At 32.8% G+C, this 27,271-nt stretch overlaps 2 protein-coding genes across 4 annotated transcripts in view; one reads left to right on the forward strand and one right to left on the reverse strand.

Moving 5' to 3' along the window:
• Positions 1–9,679, forward strand: part of FAR2 (fatty acyl-CoA reductase 2) — a 212,465-nt gene extending 202,786 nt beyond the window's left edge. Inside the window, exon 13 of the mRNA XM_065523947.2 lies at positions 9,212–9,679. Within this exon, the coding sequence (XP_065380019.1) occupies positions 9,212–9,250 (39 nt within the window). The 3' untranslated portion in view covers positions 9,251–9,679. The remainder of the gene's footprint in view (positions 1–9,211) is intronic.
• Positions 1–27,271, reverse strand: part of ERGIC2 (ERGIC and golgi 2) — a 39,955-nt gene that overhangs the window by 5,888 nt on the left and 6,796 nt on the right. For all 3 annotated transcript variants that reach the window (XR_012420101.1, XM_045364929.2, XM_045364930.2), the window contains 9 exons: positions 24,568–24,710; positions 23,146–23,254; positions 21,278–21,324; positions 19,921–19,991; positions 14,712–14,752; positions 10,793–10,894; positions 9,552–9,647; positions 3,433–3,488; positions 2,497–2,595 (listed from right to left, as the gene is read on the reverse strand). Coding sequence is in view for 2 of the 3 variants with exons in the window: in XM_045364929.2 (XP_045220864.1) it covers positions 2,497–2,595; positions 3,433–3,488; positions 9,552–9,647; positions 10,793–10,894; positions 14,712–14,752; positions 19,921–19,991; positions 21,278–21,324; positions 23,146–23,254; positions 24,568–24,673 (727 nt within the window). In the remaining variant the exon portion in view is untranslated. The remainder of the gene's footprint in view (positions 1–2,496; positions 2,596–3,432; positions 3,489–9,551; positions 9,648–10,792; positions 10,895–14,711; positions 14,753–19,920; positions 19,992–21,277; positions 21,325–23,145; positions 23,255–24,567; positions 24,711–27,271) is intronic.

Below are 27,271 nucleotides of genomic sequence, written 5' to 3' on the forward strand. Positions count from 1 at the left end.
AAGATATACACTACACTAAAATCAAATTAGCTAGCCTTTGAATAAATACAAGGAACTGATATCATAGTAGGAAGAAAACTAAAGAAACTACTCAATGATGGCCTGGGGTTACTGTGTAATCAAAAGGATCATTTTTATGTAGTCATTAGGCATTTCTAAGTTTGACACAAGTTTTAAATATCAGTATATTGCCAATTACTAATTAACTGTAAACAATTACCCATTCACATAATATAAAACACGTTAATTCTCTAGGTCTAGAGAATTCTCTGGAAAAAGTATAATTAGATACATCTATCCATAGGTTCAACTAGATAAGCAAGTAAATGTTTTTATTATCCTTTTGTTAGAGATGAAGCAACTCAAGTAGAGGGATGTTAAGAAACAGGCCAAAGTCCAAGTTATTAAGTGGCAGAGTGAGAACTTGAATCCAGGCGGTTTCACTCAAGGGGAGCATGGTTTTAAATTTAAGCAGAAAAATTTATCCCAGATTTAAATAGAAGCTTGTACCACTGTGTACATAAAAGAGTAAAAGCTTTGACCTTCCTCTTCACTTCCCTCTCACTCATGGAAGGAATGATTCATCTGCAGAAAGTAATCATGTGTGGCTAAGCCACTCAACTAGATAGTATAGGCATTCTCTCTTTTAAACAGCTCTGTCTTTAAGACATACATATCCACCTCTCTACCATTAGGAAAGTGAGCCATCCCTGCCATTTGAGAAGTTGGCAGAGTAGGGGGAGTATGGAGTTAGGTTAACTAGTTTGTGGCAGCATATATAGATTGTTTTATTTCTATGAGCTTCGTTAATAATAAAACTGCCTGCAATGCTCTCAAAAAGATCATCACTTGGCTCACTTACTTACTTCACTCAAGTTTTTTTTCAAATACCACAGCCTCTTCCATGCCCTTTCTCGTATCATAGGCAATCTCCTTTATTTTGTTCAGAGCCATTTGCCCTAACACTTATTACCTAAAGATCTAATTCCCTATATGAATGTGTGCTCTATGAGGGGCAGGGACTACGTCTATCTTGTTTATCCAAATCTGCACTGCATTAAAGATGTTAATTGTTAAGTAACCCCTGCAATACTTCTGGAGAACATCAGGAAAGGGATAGGTACCTGACAGAGCAGATATGTAATGGTGATGTTTTTCTTTTTGGAAAAAGAGGCCGAATGAAACATATATTACGGAGGAGAAAAGTACACAAACTGCTTTAAAGCTTTGAATAACCTGATGATACTCACCTAACAGCATTTCAGAATATGACTCTAAATACCTCTTAGTTTCTCTGAATTTAGAAAGAAGTGCACTTAAAAACAGCATTTTGAAAATTAACTTGTTTATATTTAGAAGAGCTTCTGTACAAAAATTTGTAGTTCATTTTAACATCTTGAAACAAAGCATCGACCAGTTTGTTTCCAAATGAGCATCTCTCAGGTAACACGCAATTCATTTCAGAGGAGAATTAACATATGCTTAGATTACAGATTAGATTATACTGACTAAAGCTTATAAATCTCAAAATGTTTCCATCCATACATTTCTAAATTTAGTACACTCAGCTTTCCTGAAGGGAAACATTCCCACATGAACATAAAATATTCATGAATGTAAATCAGTATTCTAAATTCTAAATATCTTTAATATATGATTATAACACTGCTAAAAAGTAAAGAATATGAATAAATCTAAATAGAATACTAATAAATCTACTTAATGAAAAACTAAATCCTTAATTATAATTTTACAAAGGACAGAATTCCTACTAGCTGAATAAGCTTCAGAAGTCCTTTAAATGTCCAATAGCTGGAACATGGTATATAACATGACTATTTTAGAAAGAGGCAATCAAAAACCTGCAGAAAACATGAAAACAGACAACTTTCTAAAAAACTAAGAAAATTATCTTTCCATATTTGGATAGACTTGATTCTTTAAATGGAGCAGAAGGTTAAAAGAACATTTTAAAAAGGTTATCTGTGCTACGATGTACTCCTTCTATGTTAATAACCAAACCATTCCAGAATAACTAGGTTTCTGGTGTTTGTAAAATTCTCCAGAGAGGTTTCTAAAATGATACATATGCATTTTAAAACTTTGAACCTATATTATACAACGAAGAAAGTTCTTCTCATAATGTTGAACCTTTCTTTCGTTCTTATTCTTTCTTTGGTGAATACAAAAAAGTGCAGTTATGCCCTATTAATGTATTAACTTTTCATCTATTTCTACTGATTATATTGAACTCCTTCTGCCTTTTAACTACTTCATCTTTTAACTTGAATTTCTTTATTCTGTTCTATGGCTCATATTTGAATATTCAAATTTCATCCACTACTAGGACAAATTCTCTCCACACACATCTCACTCACCAACCACTTAAAGATTATCTTTACACAGTAGTCAGGAAGACATTAAAAATGTATTAATATTCAGGTTATAAGCAAAATTTTCTACATGAAAAATCCAACAGTAATATTAAATACTTACGATCTATAGCAATTTTTTCAGTTCCATCTAAAGGATTAATAATTGCTGGAACAAGCTCTCCAAAAGACAAATGATCTATTCTATGAGAAAAGTTGTAAGCTAAAAGGCAAAAAATAAAAACAACTTAGCAGAGAAATTATATTATTCGAAATTACATGTTACAGACTGGTTTACATCCTTATCTATTCTCAAATGAAAATGTTTAAAATCTGCAAGGATAATAATACAGTATTTTAAGCCACATTACTTTGAGAAAAATAAATGTAAACACATGTGAATTAAATGTATAAAATAAATTCGGACAAAATGCTACACCTCAAATTTTGTAATTATATAAAATTTAACGTCTAGAAAATATTACTATAATAATGAAAGCCAAAAATATACATCTTTCCTTTTCCAAATCATCATATAGTAACTGGGCTGTATTGTTAGAATTGGAATGATGTCCATGTAGCCATATAATAAAACTGATCAGATATATTTTTAATACAGACTATTGCTTAATGTGACCAAACTAATTTTTTGTGGAATCCAATACTTGTTTTGTCTTCTAAAGCAGACTTTAAAAACTTAAGTCTTATGACAATCATGATACCAAACTAACCTGAATACTTTATACGTATCTATATATTCATATTTCAATTTGCAAATTGAAATGAACTGCAAACGTATTCTTTTCATTATCCCTAAAAATTAGCAGAAATGTGTCAAAGTTATAGAAAGTACACTAGACTTTCCTCCCTAACCTCAGCAACTCTGAGCCATGACCAAATACAAATGCAGATTAAAGTAAATCAATTTAAAAATTTATTTTTTCCTTTGGATGAATATGTTTTCAAAACAGCTCACTTTCAACTACACTGCATCTGCACTTTAAAAAATAATATTTTTTTCAAGTACATCTTTACTAAAAAAAAGTCAGAAACTGCTTACATTCATGGTTGACAAGTGCTGCCAAATGTGCATGACCACGAGGATGTGGAATTGCCCTGAAAGGAGAAAAAACAATATTAAAGTAATACCATTTATATGTATAATTTGTTAAGATCAGAAAGTGGATCTTCCCTAAGTTATATAAGTTTTCGTAGTACAAAATAACATAAGAATGTATTTGGCCTATGACTGAGCAGACAAGTCTACTCATCTCAGCAATGCAATAAACTGCTGGAGGTTGGCAAACACTTTTGGTAAAGAGTCAGATAGTAAATACTTCAGGCTTTGTGGACCAAGATGCAAAATCAAGTATATTATGTAGTTACATAATGAGAAAAAGCAACTTTTCACAAACTTTTCATTGATATAATAGTAATGAGTCCTTTTTTTTTTGTAATACAACTGTTTTGCAGGGAGATTATACTTTGTTTAATTGGGGTTTGGAATGTTTCCTATTTTCAAAACTGACCATAAATCTTTATCTGATGATGATGATCTATAATGACATTTTAAGTATTTCATCTTTGAAAAATTAATCCACGAGTATGAGCTGAGCATATTGATTGCTTGAAAGACATTTACAGAATGCCAGTAGATTTTTCTCCTAACACTTATTTACCTATAAACATGTTATTATATTGCAGATTAATAACTTCCAATCTAAATTAAAGCATAATTTCCTCAATTGCGCAGTTAAATGAATTTGAAACATGGAAATTTCCTTTGTATTTGCATCAATGTCTGAAGTTCTGGAACTACAGTTTGAAAAGTCAGAAAATATATTCAAGTATGAGAATGAGTCTAGATTCTTGCTTTAACTTTTGACAGCAAACGCTATCAAGGCATGAAAAGTAAAAAAAACCACTCAAAATCACTAGTCACTGAAACAACTTTACTACAATATAAATTTCACAAAAATTGGTTTTGCCTTATACTTTTAGGCTAAATTCATTAAACATTATTAAGTCTGCATGAAACTTAATTTCCAAAAATATTCCTTGCTCAGTAATTGTAACTGATGGAAGTTTTCTCATTCAGAAAAAATCCAATCTTGGCACTGAGCTCAAAAAATGTACTGCTAAGCCATCAAACTGCTACGTAGTAGGGCGAGATGGAATATTTAGTTTTTATACCTGACCAAAAAGAAACCACGGAAATGTCAATATTTAGGTCCAGGAGAGCAAATGAAGTTTACCATTGACACACCAGTTTAAAATACACCATCAATTCAAATATTTTCTGCAAAGTACTACTGATGATACAATGGATAACAACAGGCATTAAACACTACATTTTCACAAGGTTTGAAAGGCATCCAAGTAGGCCTTTTTCTGCTTCACACACCACCATCAGTTATAATACATTTGTAACATATACCAACCAGATTCTACTTTAGGATGTACTGAATTTGTGTTCTCTCAACTTCTATGAAAATATTCTTGCCTATAGTTTTTGTTGCAAGCAGGTGATTCACAGATACTAATTCTTCAATCACTTCAAATTCAGCATTGATTCCTCGATTAAACAATAAGCAGTTCTAGTAACATCTGCCCACTGATCAAGAATTTAGGAACTACTCAAAATCTCCTGGTTTGTTTTTGAACTGGCTATTAGATACTGCTCTCAATGTCCTCATCTACTGGAACACTTTTCTTGAAGAAGGCTAGTCATCTAATTGTCTAAAGCAAATTTATTTTCTCTGGAGTCATTTCTTTAGCTTTGGCAGTCAAACATTGCTTCACAGACTTATCAAATGGTTGGATGACTTTCCTTACTTGCTAAACAATGAGGCACTTAAAGATTACAGCTTCATTTTCACTTTTTATAAAATTCTAGTGTTTGGATATTCCATTTTTAATTTTCTAATTTTTCTGACCATTGCTTTTTTACAGGTTGGTAACACTGTGATGAATGATCAGTCTGGCACCATCAACATATACTCTATTCTTTTAGTACAATTAGTGTCATTGCTTAATACGCAGGATGTTCTGCAGCCAAATTTGATCAAATAATCCAAAGTCCACTGTGCTTTAAAAATGCAACATTTGAAGTCATATTTCTTTTTTTTTAAACATAGTAATACAATAAATAAAAAAAATGCTGCAGGACAGGAATACACACAGCACTTTCAATGCTGTCAAATTATAACTGCATCACTGCAATTCATAGTATACCAAAGTACAAAGTAATGAGAGAGTCATATACAGTCTCTGCCAGAATTTCTCAACTGTGTTACTGTAATACAAAAGCAGCCATATATATAAACAAATGAGCACGGCTATATGCCAATAAAACTTTATTTCTGGACACAAATTTAACTTTCATGTATTTCTCATGTATTATATTACTCCCCTTCTGATTTATTTTCAAATATTTAAAAATGTAAAAACCATGGCTGGGCAAGGTGGCTCACACCTGTAATCCCCAGGTCTTTGGAAGGCCAAGGCAAATGGATCACTTGAGGTCAGGAGTTTGAGACCAGCCTGGCCAACATGGTGAAACCCTGTCTCTGCTAAAAATACTAAAATTATGGGCGTGGTGGGGGGCTACCTGTAATCCCAGCTACTCAGGAGGCTGAGGCAGGAGAATCACTTGAATCTGGGAGGCAGAGATTACAGTGAGCCCAGATCATGTCACTGCACTCCAGCCTGAGCAACAGAGTGAGACTCTGTCTCAAAAAAAACCAAACAAATAAATAAATAAAATTTAAAAAATAAAAATTTGAAAGCCTTTCTCAGCTCATGAACCATACAAAAACAGGTAGTAGGCTGGATTTGGAATATAAGCTGTAGTTTGCCTGCCCCTGCAGTAAACCTCGGTTCTGTCATACACTGTTATCTTTCAAATTTAACCTATTCTTTTAACATCTTTATACTTCTACAAATAAGTATTATCCTTCCCTGTTCCCGGTTAAAAAAAAAATTAAAAAATCACCTTGAAGATCTCCTTTACCACAATCCTGCTTTACCCAGTTGCCAATTCTAGCAATTAACTAAAAAACTGAAAACAGAAACTCTCCATAAAGGAGCCTTCTTTATTTATTACCAATTAACTGTCACCACTGTCAAGTTTCAGAATACACCGTAGTAGGTCTAAACATTGTTTAATTTGTTCTATGTGTTACCTAGCAAAACACCAGGCACTTTAAAAAAGGCAATACAATGATTAGGGAAAAGTATTAACTGACATTCAACACAAAGTATACTAAAACCCTGCTCAATAAAGCATTTCCTGATGCACTGGAATGATTGGTAGTTTGGTCTCGTAAATTCTTCTGGGTTCAGTCAAGTATATTACCTCAAGCTTAGTACTAAAAAGAAAGTCTACTGTCATAAATTATTCCTAGCTCCACTCACATTGTCAGCCTAACAGTGTTCCTACTATTATTTTCAAACAAACAAATTTAGAGTTTTTCTGAATAACCGAATTACAATACTACACATTGAATATCCCTTATCCAAAATGCTTGGGATCAGAAGTTTCAAATTTTAGATTTTAGAATATGTACATTTTATTTGCCAGGAAGGCCTCCCTAATCTGAAATCTGAAACACTCTTAAGCATTTTCTTTCAGCATTGTGTTGACAATGCTCAAATTTGGAGCACTCTGAATTTCAGATGTTCAGATAACAGATGCTCAACCTATACATTTTACTTCAATGACCTCTCTCACCACCCAGGATTTTACTCTGAGAGGAATAGAGAGCTGTTTTAAATAATATTTCCTTTTTTGTTGTTGTTGTTGACAGGTGTATTCATTTTATGAAATAACAGCATATGTGAGCATCTTCTTCAAAAAATTAAATTTAAATCAAATTAAATCACCATAGTACAGATGACTGTAGCTATCTGACACTTGTTAAAACTCTGCATAGGGAGGATGGATATTCAGAATTTACCTGTTTCTTTTCTGGAATATTTTCTACCCTATCAGACAAGAATCTAGCCTGCATGACTTTCAGTGCAGGAAAAGTTGTTCTGAAAATTGGTGGGGGGTGAAGAGAGGCATTTTGAGTTGTCAGAATTATTGGGAAGTGGTTGCTATTGGGATTTACTGGACAACAGGCACAGAAACAAGGCATCCTACAATGAAATTGACAGTCTCATTCAAAAAAGAATCATCCCAGGTTTTACCTGAGTTTCAAATGCTCTAAGAGATACTCATCTACATGAAAAGTCTATTATAATAATCTGAGTCTAGAACTGAACTCCATTTAACTATATAAAGTACCTGTTGTCATTTTGATATACACTAAATCTCCCAGAAAACTAAGGGAAGCTTATATTGTTTTGTTTAATATTACAAAGAGGTATTCCTATTTCTGAATATCATCTCATCAATGGAAATGTCACTCATGGTATTTGAGTAGCTAATACATCTGTTTCAGTTTGCATTTGTAGTTATTATATATTTAAAAATTCTACATATAAGTGGTAAGCATCTGCCTACTTCATTATGTCTTCTAGTGTATTCACACTCAAGCATACTGAAATACAAATTATGCTACAAATTATGCTCCTTTTATTACTCTTTTATATTACAGTTGAGATTGACATTGGGTCTGAGAGGTAATATGAGACCTTGAAAAAGATCAATATTGAACTTGACAAATGTAATACTAAAAAATTAGGAGTGGGTTTACAGGATATCCCTGAGATGACAAGATACAAACCAAATGCTTTTCCATTTGGCCTCTCTGATAGTATGAGTTACCACCTGTGAAGGAAAGTAAAATTGTGAAAAGACCAAAAACAAATTTTAAAAAGGGACATAATATAGAGTCTGATATAATATTTGTCAAAATTTCCCTCTTTGAGTTGGTGTTGGACTAAAATATTGTTTGTATCCAAAGGTGCAATAAAATCTTCTAAATTTCTTTAAGCTACGATTTCAAGACATTCCAAGGCTCCCAGCAATAGGCTGGGTTGGAGATGAGTAATGGTAACAAAACAACAAAACATAAATTTCAAGAGATAACGAAGAAAAAAATAAATGTTTGATCTGAGTATTGTAAATACTGAAATACTTTTTCATAGAAATCTAATGTTATCTCTCTATATATATTTTAAAATTTCCAGCCATGCTCTTTCCTGCTGTTTTTGCCCTTTTTAATTTATTTTATTTTTTTCTTCACTGTTTATCCTGAGTTTCTAGCATGGTACTTTGCACATAGCAAGTACTCAAAAAATGTCTTGTACAATAAAGAATTGTTCAGTTCAGCTCTCTATATGGGAGGGAAAGACGAATGGATCTATTTATTCACTCAAAAATTTAACAAGTGTTTATGACAATTTCTGTGCTGGCTGCTGCTCATATTTTTTCTTAACTTTTACCTAATTTAATTTTATATTCTAGACACTGCTAATTTCTAACTTTATCAAAACACTTGTCTAGGATTAGCCAGGAATTACATTTTGATGAGGACCACTAAAACGTTAAGACAAAAACCTAATACCATATCAAAAAAAAAAATGAACAAATTAATGAAATGTCTAGGTAAGAGCTCTCTGGCTACTAAAACCTGGCAAGTAGAAGGTTGTAACTGATATTTACCTACAGTTCAATTACTTTAATACACAACACATGACATGACTGCTTTACTTTTGTTTTTAAGTAGTTTTTGAAGTTAGTAGTTTTCTCTATCCTGAGACTGAAGCCCCAGACAACAATCTCAAGACATTAAAAATACATATACATGGTATTTTAAGCAATCCTTTAGTAGTTAGCTATATGTTATTTGATTAGCAAAGTATTTTTTTTTTTTTTTTTTTTGATACAGAGTTTCGCTCGTGGCCCAGGCTGTAGTGCAGTGGCATGATCTCGCCTCATTGCAACCTCTGCCTCCTGAGTTCAAGCAATTCTCCTGCCTCAGCCTCTCAAGTATCTGGGATTACAGGCGCCGACCATCACGCCCAGTTAATTTTTTGTATTTTTTGTACAGACGAGGTTTTGACATGTTGGGAAGGCAGGTCTCGAACTCCTGACCTCAGGTGATCCACCCACCTCAGCCTCCCAAAGTGCTAGGATTACAGGCGTGAGCCACCCTGCCTGGCCAGAATTTACTTTTAACCAAGCTCCAATTTTGTTTAAAGCATTTTCAGTAAGTGAAAAGAACATACTTGCCCACTGTTATGTGAAAATTCCCTGCTACTTTATTGACATATAGATGGCCATGAATTCTGCATGCATCTGGAGACTGTGATGAATCATCTTCTCTGTTAAAATAAGATATATTATTTAAAGCACATTCAACATAGTTACCATTTTATGATGAGAAAAATGTGTATAGAAAAAAAAATCCCTAAAGATCATTTTTTAGGTAATATTCTAAATGTTAAAAATAGAATAGCAGTTTCCTGAAGTCTAGACATTTATAAAAATTACACATCTATAAAACAGGAAAAAAAATACTTATTTAATATCTGTTACATTTACATAAATTTGAAATTCCATGGTTCTTCAACTCTAACCAGAGGACTAAGTCCAGTGACAGAAGACTAAAACAAAAGAATTAGTCCAAAAAGACCTATTTTCTTCATTTATTTCTGGTACTGTAGCAGGGAGAGGGAGGGAGGGCAGAAATATGATTGAGGTAAAGGAAAGGTATGCCACCTAAGTTCAAAGAAACAATGACATTTTCTTCGTAAGCAAATGTAAAATCTTGCACATTTTTATTATATTTATGATTATAGCATTTCCAAATATCCACTAATCTTTTTTTTTTTTTCTTTTGAGACAGAGTCTTGCTCTGTTACCCAGGCTGGAGTGCAGTGGTACAATCTGACTCACTGTAACCTCTACCTCCTGGGGTCAAGCTATTCTCTTGCCTCAGCCTCCTGAGTAGCTGGGACTACGTACATGCACCCACCACGCCCGGCTAATTTTTTTGTACTTTTAGTAGGGATGGAGTTTCACCACATTGGTCAGGCTGGTCTCGAACTCCTGACCTCAAATGGTCCGCCTGCCTTGGCCTCCCAAAGTGCTGGGATTACAAACGTGAGCCACTGTTCCCAGCCTCTAATCTTTAAAATACAAAAACGTGAAATAAAATTTCTAACCAAAGCTTATGGGTCCTCAAAATAGTAAATGAAACTAATTTTTCTTAAAACTCAATATAATTTTATATGGAGGTATACCACGCATAAAAAAGAAAATTAAATGCAAATAAATATTTGTGATAATTCTGATCAAAATCACAGCCTATAAATTTAAGAGCAAAAGGTGTCTTTATAGTAAAGAATGATTCTATTTTCCCTTCTTAAGAAAAATAAGATTCAGAAAACTAAACCAACACTTTAGTTTTAACTATGTCAAAGTAAATTCATAATAAACAGTTGCACATTTAAAATACAGATCTCACCTTGGTGGAAGAGCTGTTGATGCACTTTTAAAAGCACTTTTAAATATCACATCTTGAAGTGAATGCTCTTCTTGTAGCCTACTCTGAATCAGCTGCAGCATCCTAAATAAGAAACAAGCAATAGTTTAGAACTATAGAAAGGTACACAAAGAGAGCTGACACTTATTCAAAAATGACAATGTTTAGCTGACTTAGCTAAACCATACGTTTATTATTACAGGATTTCATATTCTAAAATAACATACCAAGTTTTCTTTGGTCATTTCCTTGAAAGCAAGTGAGGCAGGGCGGCTAGAGGTCTAATAGCTGAGCTCCATAAGCCTGTTTGATCCTATCAGTAATGGATGTGCAGTCAGGACCACCAAAGTAGGGCTTCTACTCACTTAAGTATCTAAATTAATCTTTCATGCATACATGCACAATTACAAAATTCTTTTCTTTGTCAGACACTGAACGAAATAGTATAGATACAAAGAGTAAGACAAATAAGGGACTATACAATAGACTTGATGGACTTGAAGTGGTACGTTACTCAGCATAAACTCATACCACAAGTATCTCATTTTCATTACAAGAATTTCTCTCTCTACAATACTTCTACCATTGAGCTGTGTTAACTCCTACAATTTTCAGCAATAACTTTGTGTCATTAGATGTAGTACTATTTTATCTCTTTTAATTCTATTTCTTTAAATAACTTATATTCCAAGTCATCTGTAGTAAAGTTCAAACTTGGTAAGTACAAAAATTATACACAGTGGGAAGGGAAGAATAAACAAGTGGAGCACAGATAATTCTAATAGCAGTGAAATCATTCTGTATGGCAGTATGGTAGATACATGTCATTATACATTTGTCAGAACTCACAGAATGTACGTTCAACACGAAGAGTGAACTCTAATGTAAACTATGGTGATGATGTGTCAACACAGGTTCACTGATTATAACAAGTATATCCAACCTGATGCAAGATGTTGATAATGGAGGAACCCATAGGGGGATGGGTATATGAGAACACTACTTTCTGCTCAATTTTGCTGTGAGTCTAACTACTCTAAAAGAAAAATACATATATATAACTTGGAAAAAAGTTATAAACATAGGTACTCACAAAAAGAAAGCAATTGTAAATCTCATAATACTTTACCATCCCACCATAATGATAAAAAAAGCACTTTCCAGATGTGCAAGCAGAAGATTAAAAACTCACACATCATCTATCTAGAAAATTAGTAAAACAGGCCTATTTAAAATAACAAGTTATATTTATACTGTATAGTTTGGAATAAAATAAATCTGAAATCTAGACATAAAAAGTAGAAACCAGAAAGGTTCTGTCCAGGGTTTGAAATTTACAGTTAAAGAGAGATTAACTGTGATCCTAAATATTTTAGGAAAGTATTATAGAATATCAATTGAGAGAAAATTTAAATCTCTTAGAAAATTCCAGAAGTAAAGAACATTTTGGTATGCACATTAGTTAGGAAGATATAAACCTTGGGTATCTCTAGGCCATTCAAGAGCTATTCAATAATTTTAGAATCAGAATGTGATAATCTAGGATGCTTCAAGAAGCCAGATCCCATCCTCAGATTCAGACATTTGAAGACTTAAAATCTTTGGATCCAATGCCAGCAGAAATGGAAATCTTCACATTTTTTTGTGTGTCTTGTATATTGAGAGTTCAACTTTTGAAGCACAGCAGTGATCAAGGAGTTTGATGACAACAAACTATACATACATGTATATGTATGTTTGTATCCCAAGCCTATATTCCACACATGAAGGTATGCAGAGAATATTATGATGGCAAATTTATATCACCTTAAGAGTAGAAATACAATCTCTTCTCCCACTTATTACTAGTTTCGAGCATTGAAAAAAATTCTAAATGAAAGGAGAAATCTCACTTTAATGTTTCTGGATCAAAGTAAAGTATTTCATCTGTGGATGGCTTTCTACTAAAAATTCTAAGAGCCCAGAGACAGCTAACATTCAGTGCTTTTGTTCACCGACATTCAATTTCAACTTTCATAAAAAACTCCCTCAAGTGGTAAAACTGGAAATTAAAAGAGAAAGACCCTTGGAATATACTTAGGGACTAGAAAAAAAAATGGATAAAGAAAAAAAATTTGGAATAATCTTAAACTATATAAAGCCTTTATAAGTGCAAGACATAACCTAGAAAATAAAAAGCAATATATGGGGGGTGGGAGACAGAAGCACTTATAACAAAGAACTATTTTCTTTAATTTAAAAATAATTCTTACAAAAAAACTAACCAGCAAAATAGGCATATAGGCAAACATTTTCACAAAAAAATATAAATGAGGAAAAAAAACCCACAAAGACAGTCAATTGATTCATAAAGAAATGTTAATTAATAAAAGCATAGTACCAATTTTCACCCATCAATCTGGCATATATTTTTTAAAATTCTAGGTATTCCCGTTGTTGGTGAGGTTGTACAGAAACAAGTACTCTAGCCTTTTGGAGTATAACTGAAATAATAATTTGGGAGGACATAGGCACTATCAAAATGTTAAATATCCTGAGAGAAAGAAATTCTATTTCTAGAAATACACAAACACACAAACATATACACAATTAGGTTCAAGAATGTTCACTGAGTATTGTTTTTAATATTAGAATTCTGAAAGCAATCTAAATACCCATCAATAAGGATCCAATTAAATAAACTACAATCTATCCATAAAATAGACCATTATATATACAGAAATGAGTTCAAAATATCATGTTAGGTAGAAAAAAGCAACTTAATTCTGTATATATATTTCTATATATAAATAATTATGTTTTTATATGTAACACATTATAAAATATATAAATATATTATAATATATAATGAACATATAAACTTATATATTATAAAATATATAATATACTCATATATATCAGAACTATATAGAATTATATACTATATAGATTATATGTAAGAATTATCATAATTTTGTATATATACACAGAAATATATATAATATACATATTATATACATACACACAAAATGTCTGTCTAGAAGGCTACCCAAGAAACTTATTACTGGTTATTACTGCTAATCAGTGGTATTAGTTTGCAGAAAGAGAAGGGGGCTTTTACATTTACTTTGTATCTAGGTGCTCAATCTTTTGGCTTCCCTGGGCCACACTGTAACTATAGCTGATGAGTTAAAAAAAAAAAAAAAAAATCACAAAAAACTCGTAATTTTTTCCGAAAGTTTACAAATTTGTGGCCGGGCACAGCAGCTCATGCCTGTAATCCCAGCCCTCTGGGAGGCCGAAGTGGGCGGATCACTTCAGTTCAGGAGTTCAAGACCAGCCTAGTCAACATGGTGAAACCGTATCTCTCCTAAAAACACAAAAAATTAGTTGGGCATGGTGGTGTGTGCCTGTAGTGTGCGCCAGCTACTAACGAGGCTGAGGCAGGAGAATCGCTTCAACCTGTGACGCGGGGGTTGCAGTGAGCCAAGACTGCACCACTGTACTCCAGCCTGGGCGACAGAGTGAGACTCTGTCTCAAAAAAAAAAAGTTTACAAATTAGTGTTAAGCTACATTCAAAGCATTCCTGTAGGGCCGCAGGCTGGACAATCTTGCTTTACATCATTTCTATTCAAATTGAATTTTAAAAATAATCATATATTACTTTTGTAATCAAAAAAATGTTGATATCATTTTAAATAAAAACTAAAACTTATGAATCAAAGTTTACCAGAAAAAAGATTATGCATGACTTTAAGATCTGACGGTTTTTGAAATTGTAAAGATTATATTATATACTAAATTCTGCTAATAATTCATCCAAAGAAATCCCTAGAGAAATGTGTTAGTCCATAAATAGTTTACAATAGACAAAATATGACTTAGATTTCCATGGAGCACAATACTTTGTTCTCTTATTACCTCTGCCACTCTTTCTGCTGTGGTGAAAGATCAAATACTGCCTGAAATGAAAGAAAACATAATCACTAGCACTGTCAAATTATATTGGCTTTTACACTACAATTTTAAAATTTGTTCTTTGAGCAAGAAACATAAACTTAGAGTGTTGTTAAAAACAAGTATTCATGGTTTACATTCAACTTCTACTAAGTCAAATGTGCTATCTTTACTGAAAAATAGCATAAAGAAATTTTACAAATCACAAATATTTTCCTGTTACAGTTATCGACATTTACAGGAATATATGCAAGTTGACAATTTATCACATGTACAAAATGGTATCTTAGGGCTTAAAATCATTTAAATGATGCTAGCATGAAATTCACAAGTATTGGGGTAGAAAATGACATACAGAGTTATATTCAAGCATCCAAAGCCCAAATTCTTGCTGGTAAAATACCATAATAAAATCAACAATTTTTGAAATGAGTTCAAAAATAGCACAGTAATTCCCAAATGCATTGATCAACAAAGAACTACTTAAGAAATTTTATCTAGGTATGATCAAAGTCAGACTTGGCTACTTGTAGAGTCAGAGAAAAATATGCAAACTTCCCATAGTAGCTATATCCACAATTTAATTTTGCAACAATAATCCACTTTTTGGCCGGGCATGGTGGCTCTCACGTCTGTAATCCTAGCACTTTGAGAGGCCAAGATGGGCGGATTGCCTGAGCTCAGGAGTTCGAGACCAGCTGGGGCAACAAGGTGAATCCCTGTCTCTACTAAAACAAAAAAAAATCAGCAAGTGGTGGGCTCCTGTAATCCCAGCTACTTAAGAGGCTGAGGCACAAGAACCGCTTGAACCCAGGAGGCGGAGGCTGCAGTGAGCAGAGATTCTGCCAATGCACTCAGTCTGGGCAACAAAGTGAAACTCCGTTTCAAAAAAAAAAAATCCACTTTTCTAGTCCTAGTTCCCAGCACTACTTCTGTGACTTTTAAATTTAATTTTGTCAATCTGGAACCTGCCTCTCCCATAACTGTGAGCCTCATGTCTAAGTTTTATACAACCATATGCTCCAAGTTAAATTGTCCCAATCTTTCTGATGTTTCCTTTGATTATACCTCCTGATGAATTTGCCTAAAGCAAGCTACCAAACCTTTTTCACATTATAGCACACAAGGAAAATGCTAACATCTAAAAAACACACCAATAAGGCTGTTTGCAGTTACTCTCCAGCTAATGTATAAATAAAATGATTGCCAGTGGGGACTCTATGATTCTTCCTTTGAATTCTATAACCTTTGTACAATGTTTACTTAGCACAAAGGTATAAAGAAACTACTTTGCTAGGCCCTATGCTAATTCATTTTCTCACTTAACCTTCTTAACAACCTGGCGAATTTGTTACTCCTCTTCCCTTTTTACATAGGAGGAAGCAGGAGCTCAAAAAGTTACAAACTTTCCAAAATCACAGAGAGTAAGTAACAACCAATACACAAATTCAGCTCTATCAGATTCCTTACTTTCCCACCTTTAAAAATTTTTTCTTGTCTTTAAATAGTAACTAAATGCAATAGAAATAGTAGAATAGTAACTATCATAGCACATTGTATGATCATGGCCTGTAAACTAGCAAAGTTATCAGGGCTAGGTTTTTAATATTCAGAGTACATATTAAAATAATGAATGAAAAAATATTTAAGTTAAAATTACATTTTTAATAATTTTATATTAAAAATAATAATTCTTAAATACTTTTATATAAATTAGGACAAAGGAATGAATAGTTTCCTAAAAGCATTGTTAAACACTTTAAATATTACTGATGAAAAGTATACAATTAAACAATTAGAAGTTAACTTTCTCATTAAGATACAACTTTTAATTATAACAATTTAAATAAAATCTTCCTGCTCCATAAACTACTGGAAGAGATGGCAAAAACTGTTTACAATGAAAACAGTCAACAATACTGTCCCAACTGCATAATTCTAACATATCACTATTGCCTAAAACCTGCAAAGCATTTTATAATACATTTATGAGAACTACAAAGAAGAAAGAATGAAATTAATGATTATCAAAAGCTTAAAATCCAGCTAGAAAGACAAGAGGTGTAGGGGGGAAAAAAAAGATAAAATCAGGCATCTCATAAATGTCAAAAAAAAAAAAAGAGAGCGACCGCAACAGTTAGAATACGGACAGAATGCTTTAACAGTGTAAGTGACTTTTAGAGGATACATTCAGGATTATAATACATAAACATGTAATTCTCAGTGTCCAAAAGAAACATAAAAATGAGGATGCAATCTTTATTATCATCTTAAATCATTTAAAATTAACATTCATATGTTGGAAACTTTCATGAATTTATACAAGACCACATACAAACGAAACCAAATTGAGAAAGAGCCCAAAACAAGTTTATTTCATAGGATAGAAAAACCCATGTGAAAGGGATTTTCCCAGTTCAGAGCAACAGAGAAAATGGGTAATAAAAGATTAACAGCAGAAAGATACAGGCAGTCATGCTATAATCCATAAAACATACCTACATATTCTTGCCGTAAAATAAATCTCAAAAAGTCCCTCCTCAACAGAATGGAGAATCCAGAAATTAAGCTGCACACCTACAGCCATTTGATCTTTGACAAAATCAACAAAAACAAGCAATGGGGAAAGGACTCCCTATTCAATCAATGGTACTGGGAGAACTGGCTAGCCATACGCAGAAGAATGAAACTGGGCCCAGATCTTTCACCATATACAAAAATTAACTCAAGATGGGTAAAGATTTAAATGACCTTAAACTATAAGAATCCTAGAAGAAAACACAGGAAACACCATTGTGGGCATCAGTCTTGGAAAATAATTTATGACTATGTCCCCACAAGCAATTGCAACAAAAACAAAAATTGAAAAGTGGGAGCTAATTAAACTAAAGAGCACAGAAAACAAAACAAAAACTACCAACAGAGTAAACAGACAACCTACAGAATGGGAGAAAATAGTCACAAACTTTGCATCTGATAAAGGTCTAATATCCAGACTCTATAAGGAACTTAAATAACTGAACAAGCAAAAAACAAATAACCCCATTAAAAAGTGGGCAAAGGGCATGAACATACACTTCTCAAAAGATATACAAGTGGCCAACAAACATGAAGAAATGCTCCATGTTACTAATCATAAGAGAAATGCAAATCAAAACCACAATGAGAGGCCATCTCACATCAGTCAGAATGGCTATTATTAACAAGTCAAAAAAGAAAACCAAAAAACAAAAAACAGATGTTAGAGAGGTTGTGGAGAAAAAGGAACACTTATATGCTGCTGGTAAAAATGTAAATTAGTTCAGCCAATGTGGAAAGCAGTTTGGAGAGTTCTCAAACAACTTAGAGTATTATTCAACCCAGCAATCCCATTACTGGGTATATACTCAAAGGAAAATAAATCATTATATGAAAAAGACACATGTACTCCTATCTTTATTGCAGCACCATTCACAATAACGAATACACGGAATCAACCTAGGTACCCATCAATGGTAAATGGGATAAAGAAAATGTGGTATACATGCACCAGGGAATACTATGCAGCCATAAAAAAAGAACAAACTTTTATCCTTTGCAGCAACATGAATGCAGCTGGAGGCAATAAACCTAAGCAAATTAATGGCAGGACAGAAAACCATATACCATATGTTCTCATTTATACCGTATGTTCTCATTTATAAGTGGGAGCTAAACCTTGGGTACTCATAGACATAAAAATGGCAATAACAGAAAGTGGGGACTATTAGAGAGGAGAGGGAGGGAGAAGCGAAAGGGCTGAAAAACTATTGGTTATTATGCCCAGTACCTGGGTGATGGGATCAGTCACACCTGAAAACCTCAGCATTATACAATATACCGAGGTAACAAACCTGCACATGTACCCCATGAATCTAAAATAAAAATTGGAAAAACAGCACCTCTTCAAAATGATAAACAAAATAAGGTAAGAATGGCAGAAAATTTAAAAAAAAATAGTTAAAGTTAAATAAGTATTCTTAAGATAGTATAAATGCAATACAAATATTAAAGTATCTAATAATAATCACTTAGATCAAAATAAGCAGATAATAGTGTAGTATGCTGTCATCTATGAATCTGTAAGGTTACTAAGCTCATAAAAAATTACTTCAAAATCAGTTTTTTTGAGTGGCAAAACGGGTCAGAAAGTAGAGTCAGAGTGGCAATAACCAAGTTACTGCTTCTGTAGAAATTTCTATTTAAAATGTATATGTCAAAAGGCATATATCAAGTTTGTAGCTGTAAACTAAAATTAATTCAATAATCAAAACTGGCCAAGGACTTCATTTTCTTTCCTTTAACCCCATACATTCAGTACTTCTACTCCCCGTCCTTCACCTTCACTCTTCATTTTGCAAATTTGCTAAAAGAAGGGTTCACAATTGTCAATGATTTAAAAAAAAGGAACTCAAGAACGCATGTGTAAATACAAGTACCACCACGCCAACAGAGCAGTCCGCAACTAAAAGTTGCTGAGGTCCTCATGCTTACTCTCAAAAGCTTCTTTAGGGCTAGTTCTGATCATGACTTGTTATCACCGTATCTGCCACTGAAATGTGAAGATATTTTCTGATAAATCAATGATGTTATATTCAACTTGTGCTTTGAAGATAATAAGAAAATGTCAGCATTTCACACACTGTGGGAAATAGAGGCATAAAGGAGGAAGGGAGTAGTAATGCCCATTCTCCTCTTAGAAAGATACTGCTTTATTCCTGACTGTAAGAGAAATACAGTTCAAATATTTTAAATACTTAAATTTGGTAATAGTAGAATACAAACTGGACATAAAAGTGCCCAAATCACTAGAGAAAAAGAAAAAAGCTCATCACTATATATATTAGAAGAAAAGTGAAAAGGAAACTACTGGAAAGTAGTAACAAAAATATTTAAAAAGGTTATAAAACAGACTTTAGACACATCCAAACTACATCCAAAATGTTAATAATGGTCACCTCAAGATTCTGGTATATAACCTAACTTTTCTGTTTTTCCCCCTAAATTTATTATAAAGAATATGGATTACTTTTGAAACAAAAGAATTATACTAAAAACTATTTCAGACAAAACTAAAAAGCAACTATCAAAACTGTCTTCGAGGGTATAATTCCTCAACCCATGTATTTCAAAAAACCATGTGAATCAAACTTACTGGTTCATAAACTAGACCATCTGCAGATGCAACCATTGTTTCTGCTAAATCCAATACATCCGCTCCAACATCTGCATACAGAAAAGAATTAGAAGTTTTACATTCTATGCTTGGTGGCAAACCATCCCCAATATAAACAAATTACGACAACTAACAGAAAACTCACCAAGCCAAAAACAAAACCAAAAAAAAAACAAAAAAAACTCACCAAGTATGTAGAATCACTTCCTATATATTTGTCCAAAAGCTAAAAGTAGCCTTATATAGCTTTGGTGGAGATTATTCCAAAATGTAATAATGTTTTTTCTACTTCTTACCCAGTAAAAAAAAAAAGATAATTCAAGATCTCATTTAAAAAGGATAAGCGTTACTGAATTGAAGATCTTTGCAAATACTGGCAAGAACTTAATCACAAGTACTAAGTGGCTGCTGAACAAAATATTAATTCCTAGAAATATTTTTAGAGATTAAAAGAAATCTTAAAGCAAAGCTACAAATCAACAAATAGGAAATTTTATTTGGAAAAGGCTAAAATTTAACAGTAGGCAAACATCCAAAATAAGGCAGAATATCATATATTCAGAATTACCACTAACTACAAGTTTAAATATAAAGTATTTTTTTATCTCTTAAAACCACTAACATAAGGAAAACTATATTGAAAAGAAAAGATTCAAGGTCATTCTGAGATGAAATCTCACAGAAAATAACCTCTAATTAATTGGGTAAAATTATTTCATACTTCTAAAAATGTAAAAATTTTCTGAGTTCTTGGTCTGTAATATTTAAGCAGTAACTCATAAAATATTTTTCATGCAAAAGCATCCTTATTTTTGAAAACAGTATTGATTCAAACATTCACTATGTGGCATATTAGCATTGTTCCACTTCTACTAGTAAAACCAAGTGAGTCCAGTGAAGAAAAAAAAAGGGTAACCTATCACCATTAACTTAAAAAAACTGGATCTGTATTTTTAAACACAAGAGTAAACATAAAGGGTCGTAAACTGAAACAGTGACATGAGGATATGCTTGTGAAACATGGGTATAAAAGCTAGTACTCCAAACAAAAAGAGAGAAAGCATGTACATAAACTAGAAAGCTGATTCATAAACATTTCCTCCAACTTTCTTTTAATTATACTAATGTGAAAGTTTTATCTCTTCTCTTTATGGAAAAGACACTTGAAGAATATAAGCTGAGAAGTAAGACAATTTACATTATTAAATAATATCACAGTAAAACTTTAAAATATTATAAAGGAAAAATAAAGTACAACCAGTGGTTTTTATTTTTGATTGGCAATTGTTTGAACCATAACCTACATGTGGATTCAGCAAGTTGAAGGTGTACTTACACTGACACTTCATGGCAACAGTAATATCTATATTGATTCTCAATTTGCTGAAAGACAAAATATTAAACATTAGTACCTACCAATTAATCAGCAAACCATGAGAAATATAAATCAACTGACCTATTAAAAACTTGGATTTCAAGTAGAATTATGTCGATTAGAACTTGAATTGCATTTCTCATGGCCAAAACAAAGGCTCTTTAAAGTACAAGTTCTATTTGCCCTTATTCCAAAAGCCTTTCTGACTTCACAGGTTTTGAACACAGTATCCTTTAATAATGGCAACTCTATAATCAATAACTCTAAGCAAGCCAGAAAAAAGTCTTAACCTCTTAACCTCTATTTACATAAACTTTCGATAGAATATTCCTTTAAGAATGTAAAACTCTCAAAATCAAGAATTAGGAATTGTCTTTCTTCTCTGTTTATCAAATACCATATATTAAGCATGATGCTAGATGTCCTACAAATATTATCTTCTTTATTCCATATCATGGAGCTATAAATGGATGGCTTCACAGATTTTCAAGAAAACCACTAGTGTTCAGGGTAGTATAAATACCTGGATTAAGATCACACCACCATTAAAGTGCTATACTGGAAACTAGGTCTATGTAACTCAGGATAAATGCAACCAAACTACCAAAAGTAAATCACCTGATGCTTAAAATTTTTCATGGCCTTTCATTTTCAAATGATTTGATCAAATCAATTTTCGAATACCAGAATGAAGCACAGTGAATAACAGACTGGCTATGACCAAATTCAGTGCCATGCTTTCTATCAAAACTTTTTTGTGTAATAATTTTCATCTGATTTTAAAAAAGGAATTACAGATTTTTAGACCTTCATAAAGTCTTAAAGTCATCTAGAGTTCAAACTGTGCTCCAAATAACCCAGGAGTTTAGGCTCAGGAGATTAGGAACCAGGAGTAGGCCAAGTAGACAAGCTTCCGCATATCCTCACCATGCTTATGTGGCGAACTATGTAATACATAAGACTTCATTTGGAATAAAATGAAGTATTGCATTGGTGCTGAAAACAATAGCAAACTCTTTGAAAACCAATGCTATCCTGAATAATACATTAGAGATGAAGAAACTGAAGTCCAAAAGAAATCAGTGGTGTGACCTGCCCAAGGTTACACAGCAATTTACAAATGTTGACTAATTTAATTCTCATAAACCTCTTGAGGAAGATACTATAATTGCTGTCTGTACTTTACAAAAAAGGAAACTGAAGCATACACAGGTACAGATTTAGTAAGTTCCCTAAAAGTATGTAAATGGCAAACCTCGATTGTAATTGAAAACTAAATGTGTCTTCCTATTTGGTACAATCTTAATATTAGAAACCTATTATCTTCATTCTATTGAAGAAATCCAAATAATACAAATGAATAGATGTAAAGTGTATGATTAAGGTACTATATTTTCAAAAGTTTAAAAGTAATCTTATTTGCATAAACATTTAGCTTAGGTATAATTTATAGATATCAAGTCATAAGGGTATACAATGTATCCTTAGATAATTTATTTTCCAGCTCACACAGATCAATTAGGTATTTCAACCAGTTTAAAATATTAAACAATTTCCACAACATACATATCTAAGGAAAAATATTCCCCTAACTTTCTGAAACAAAGCATGCTAAATCAAAGAACCTCAGTTTTAGAATTCAACCACTATTTAAATGATTCTAAAAGGTTTCACTTAATGCATTCAATTAATGAGAATTTTTCAGGATGATTTCTTCAGAACTAAAACAAACCAAATCTAGAAGGTTATACTTTTTCTTTTTTAAAAGGTATGCTCTTTTTAAAACAATTTGAATCTAAAGGTATTTCAAGAAGAAAAAAAATGATTACCTAGAAAAATCCTTGTCTACTTCGTACTCATACTTCATCCATGTATCTTGATATACTGAGAATTCCATTATGGTTAATAAAGCCATAGTTGTAAATGCTATTAGAGAAACTGGGAAATCCAACAACAAAAGAAAAACAGAATGAAAACAATAAAAAAAAAAAAAGCAAAGAACAGGAAATTAATTTAAGTGAGATTAAATTTTCAAAAGAAAAAGCCTAATAATGTAATTTCTATTTGAATGAATACTATAGAAGGTTTTTATTCAAAATGTTTATTATACATTTTATCTAATACAGCTCAAAAGTTAAGGTTTAATATACACAAATATGAACATAATCATTTGCACTACTAAGAAAGCATTTTATTTCTCCAATTTTAAGGGCATCTCTCACTAAGTAGATTTGACAAAATTTGTATTTTCTTATATACAGCAGTGTCACTGATAGGATAAATGATGAAAGTAAGCATGCCTTATAGTACAAATTTGGAAACAGTTGCTTCGTTATTAAAAATGCATCCATGTCTATAAATATAAATTGTATATCAATGTATGTAAATTGGGCTATAAGCCCAATTTAAAACAAAAAGCTAGCCTAATTTCTCAGATCCTGAGAAACCACAACAATCTGTGTGCCAGAAACTCAAATAACATCTCTAAGTAGCTAACAAAACTCTCTTCTACTTTGCAATCTCCTAAATATATCACCTCATTTACAGAACTGAGTAAAAGATCTGACAAAAAGAAAATACATTATATAGTACAGCAAAATACTTAAAATAGATTTTGCAAGAACTTGCACTATTTTCATTAACAAAACTTAATCACAAGTGAATCAGAAATAGTAAGCAACTTATTACCCATTTTACAAAATAAAATGTCAACCTAATTTGAAATACATTATTTTACTAGCTCTTCATGGGAAAAGAAATTATACGGAATATTATTATAGTTACACATTTCTCTTATATATTTCATTATTTATTTTACTTAATGGATACTTTTATCTGTACCAAGCACTGGGTCTAAGCATTTTATGAAAATATTAACAGTATGGTAACCCCTAGGAGGTAAATACTAGTATCATTCCTATTTCATAGAAGAAACTAAGATAGATAGATTTGAATAACTTCCTCAAGGTCACATATTTAGGAAAGGACAGCAAAGCAGTAACATTGGTTTAATGTATTAAGTTTTAATAAACACTGCCAAAGGCACAGATGGCACTGAGTTGGAAGCTATAAAGAATATTTTAATAAGAATAAGTGAGAGCCAATAGAGTGGCATGAAGACAGACAAGTTACGAAGTTACTACAGAATTCACTGATAAATTCTACCTCATGGCTACATTTCTATATGTTGTTGACTGGATCACTCAGAAGTTGTACTTACTACAACACTTTTAACGTGAACTGATACTCACCTGTACCTCCACTGGCTGAAGTCTCTACATAGCTCTCAGGAACCTTCGGAAAGGCATCCAACTCTTTTACCAAACTTAAAGTTTTTTTCCGATTCAGTCGCCTCATCTTCAGGAAAACCTTCCTCTTCCTTCATATAGTCATGCTAAGGAATAAATAAATTAATGAATAAATGAATCCTTTAAAGACAAAAAATTTCTCTTTTTTAATATCTTTAAATTGAGGATAACTGACAAATGTCCTTACAACAACTTAGCATTCTCATCCCCCCCTTAAAAAAAAACATAGTATTTATCCACACTAATCCTTTCCCCATTCATGCCCTGACAAAAACTACTAATGGAAGGCAATTTAAATACAAAAACATATTAAATAGCAAGAAAAAAGTGAAAAGTAATTAAATCACATTAATAATGTCTAAATACACAAATTAAGGTAACGTTTTCTATTAAACCAAAAACTATATAAAAATAATACACTTCCAATAATGAATGACAGTGAAGTAAAGTGGCCTGCTCATACATTACTAACAAGAATATAGGCCGGGCATGGTCGCTCACGCCTGTAATTACAGCACTTTGGGAGGCGGAGGCAGGTGGATTACCTGAGGTCAGGAATTTGAGAGACCAGTCTGGGTCAACATGGCAAAACCCCGTCTCTACTAAAAATACAAAAAATTAGCCAGGTGTGGTGGCACGTGCCTGTAGTCCCAGCTACCTGGGAGGTTGAGGCAGGAGAATCACTTGAAGGCGGAGGTTGCAGTAAGCCAAGACTGTGCCACTGCACTTCAGTCTGGGTTACAGAGTGAGACTCCATCTCAAATAAGAAGAAGAAGAAAGAAGAAGGAAGGAGGAAGGAGAAAGGAGGAAGGAGGAAGGAGGAAGGAGGAAGGAGGAAGAAGAAAGAAGAAGAAAGAAGAAAGAAGAAAGAAGAAGAAGAAAATATTTACCACTCCTCTTCTAAGTAAATGCCCGCTGAGGAATGTATCCTATGACAATAACCTGGGGTTTTAACCAATATTTGATTATGAGGATATTTCTCACAGTGTTATTTTTAAATACTGAAGACAGAAACAAACCCATGGTATCCAATGTACAAATTAAGGTGAAGAAATGCATCTTCATGTAACCATTGAAAATCTTTTTTTTTTTTGAGACAGGATCTTGCTCTGTCACCCAGGCTGGAGTGCAGTGGCGTGATCTCAGCTCATCACAACCTCAGCCTCCCTGGCTCAAGCAATCCTCCTTGCCTCAGCCTTCCAAATAGCTGGGACTATAGGCATGCACCTCCACCCCCAGCAAATTTTTGTATTTTTTGTAGAGACAGAGTTTCACCATGTTGCCCAGGCTGGTCTCAAACTCGTGGGCTGAAGCCTTCCACCCACCTCGGCCTCCCAAAAAAAGTGCTGGGATTACAGGCGTGAGCCACCACACCTGGCCTGAAATCTTTTATTAAAAAAAAAAAAATTAATGATATAAGAAAATAGTCATGATACAACATGAAAAGACTACAAGGTCACATGGGTTCCAATTTTATGGGAGACAGGAAACGATATATAAGAAACAAAACTGAACATCTATACACAAAAATGTTAAAAGTAGATCATGAATTTTAATTGCTTACATATAACTTCAGATTTACCATGTTATCTATTTTTATAATCAAAACATTATTTAAAAATTGGCTGCTTGCTATTCCCTTTTTATCAGTATGTCATCTACATCTAAAATTGTTATAAAGCCAATCAAATAACTGAAATCTTAGATCTTTACATAATTTTTATAACTGATTTATAAATAATACTATAGGTAATATTATAAAGAATTCCCAGTAATCAAGGCTTTATTAATAAAATCAACACATAATACAATAAATTGTACAGTTGCAGAAGTCACTGTAAGAGAAATAATGTCTCTGGAAGAGAGCAGACAGACTCTGGATCTGAAATCTAATGGGTAGGATTAATATAAAAAGAACAGGCAAAAGAAAGAACATTCATAAAGAAAAAGAAGGGCCAGAGAATGAAAAACCGGCAGTAAACATGAATACTGTCTAAAAGAACGAAGTTCTGACCAGGAGCTCTACTTATCAGTCCAGCAGGGAGCTACTACTCTAAAGTGGAGCTGAAAGCATTAATATGTTGATTTCCTCTGCCATTAAAGCCACCCAACTAAACTTCCCTTGCTGGTTCCACACTCACAAAGCAGCCTTCGAATTATGATTTTTTCTCATGCACTTAGTATTCTAAAGAAAAAAACAGATGATGTAGACAAAACAGATGACAGTTTCTGACCCCCATGTCAGTTATAAAACTGGTATTCCCACTGATAAATTAAGCTTCTGAATGTTTGCTATGTATATACCGTGCTCATTAAGCTTGTTTAGCTGATAATCAAATTTATTTTCTGTACCTTTTTAGTAGTAATTGCACAAAAACTGACCCTTCTTCAATCTTTCAATTTCTACTTTTTCTGATTTGAGTAAAATATTAAATATCTGTATGTCTCTTCTCTTTAAAACAGAACTCTCCCTTAAAGACAAGTCCAACTCCAACAATACATCTCTGGCAGCACACCTACAGCCAACTTAAAAGAATGAGTTGTCCCCATTCATCTACTGTGACTACTTCCTCACCCAACTCTCACCTCTTAACTAAATTTGCTCTGAGCAAGGTAATTAGCTTCCTTAGTACTAACTGACAGACAC

Source organism: Macaca fascicularis, chromosome 11 (genome assembly GCF_037993035.2).
Source record: "Macaca fascicularis isolate 582-1 chromosome 11, T2T-MFA8v1.1".
Lineage (NCBI taxonomy): Eukaryota > Metazoa > Chordata > Mammalia > Primates > Cercopithecidae > Macaca > Macaca fascicularis.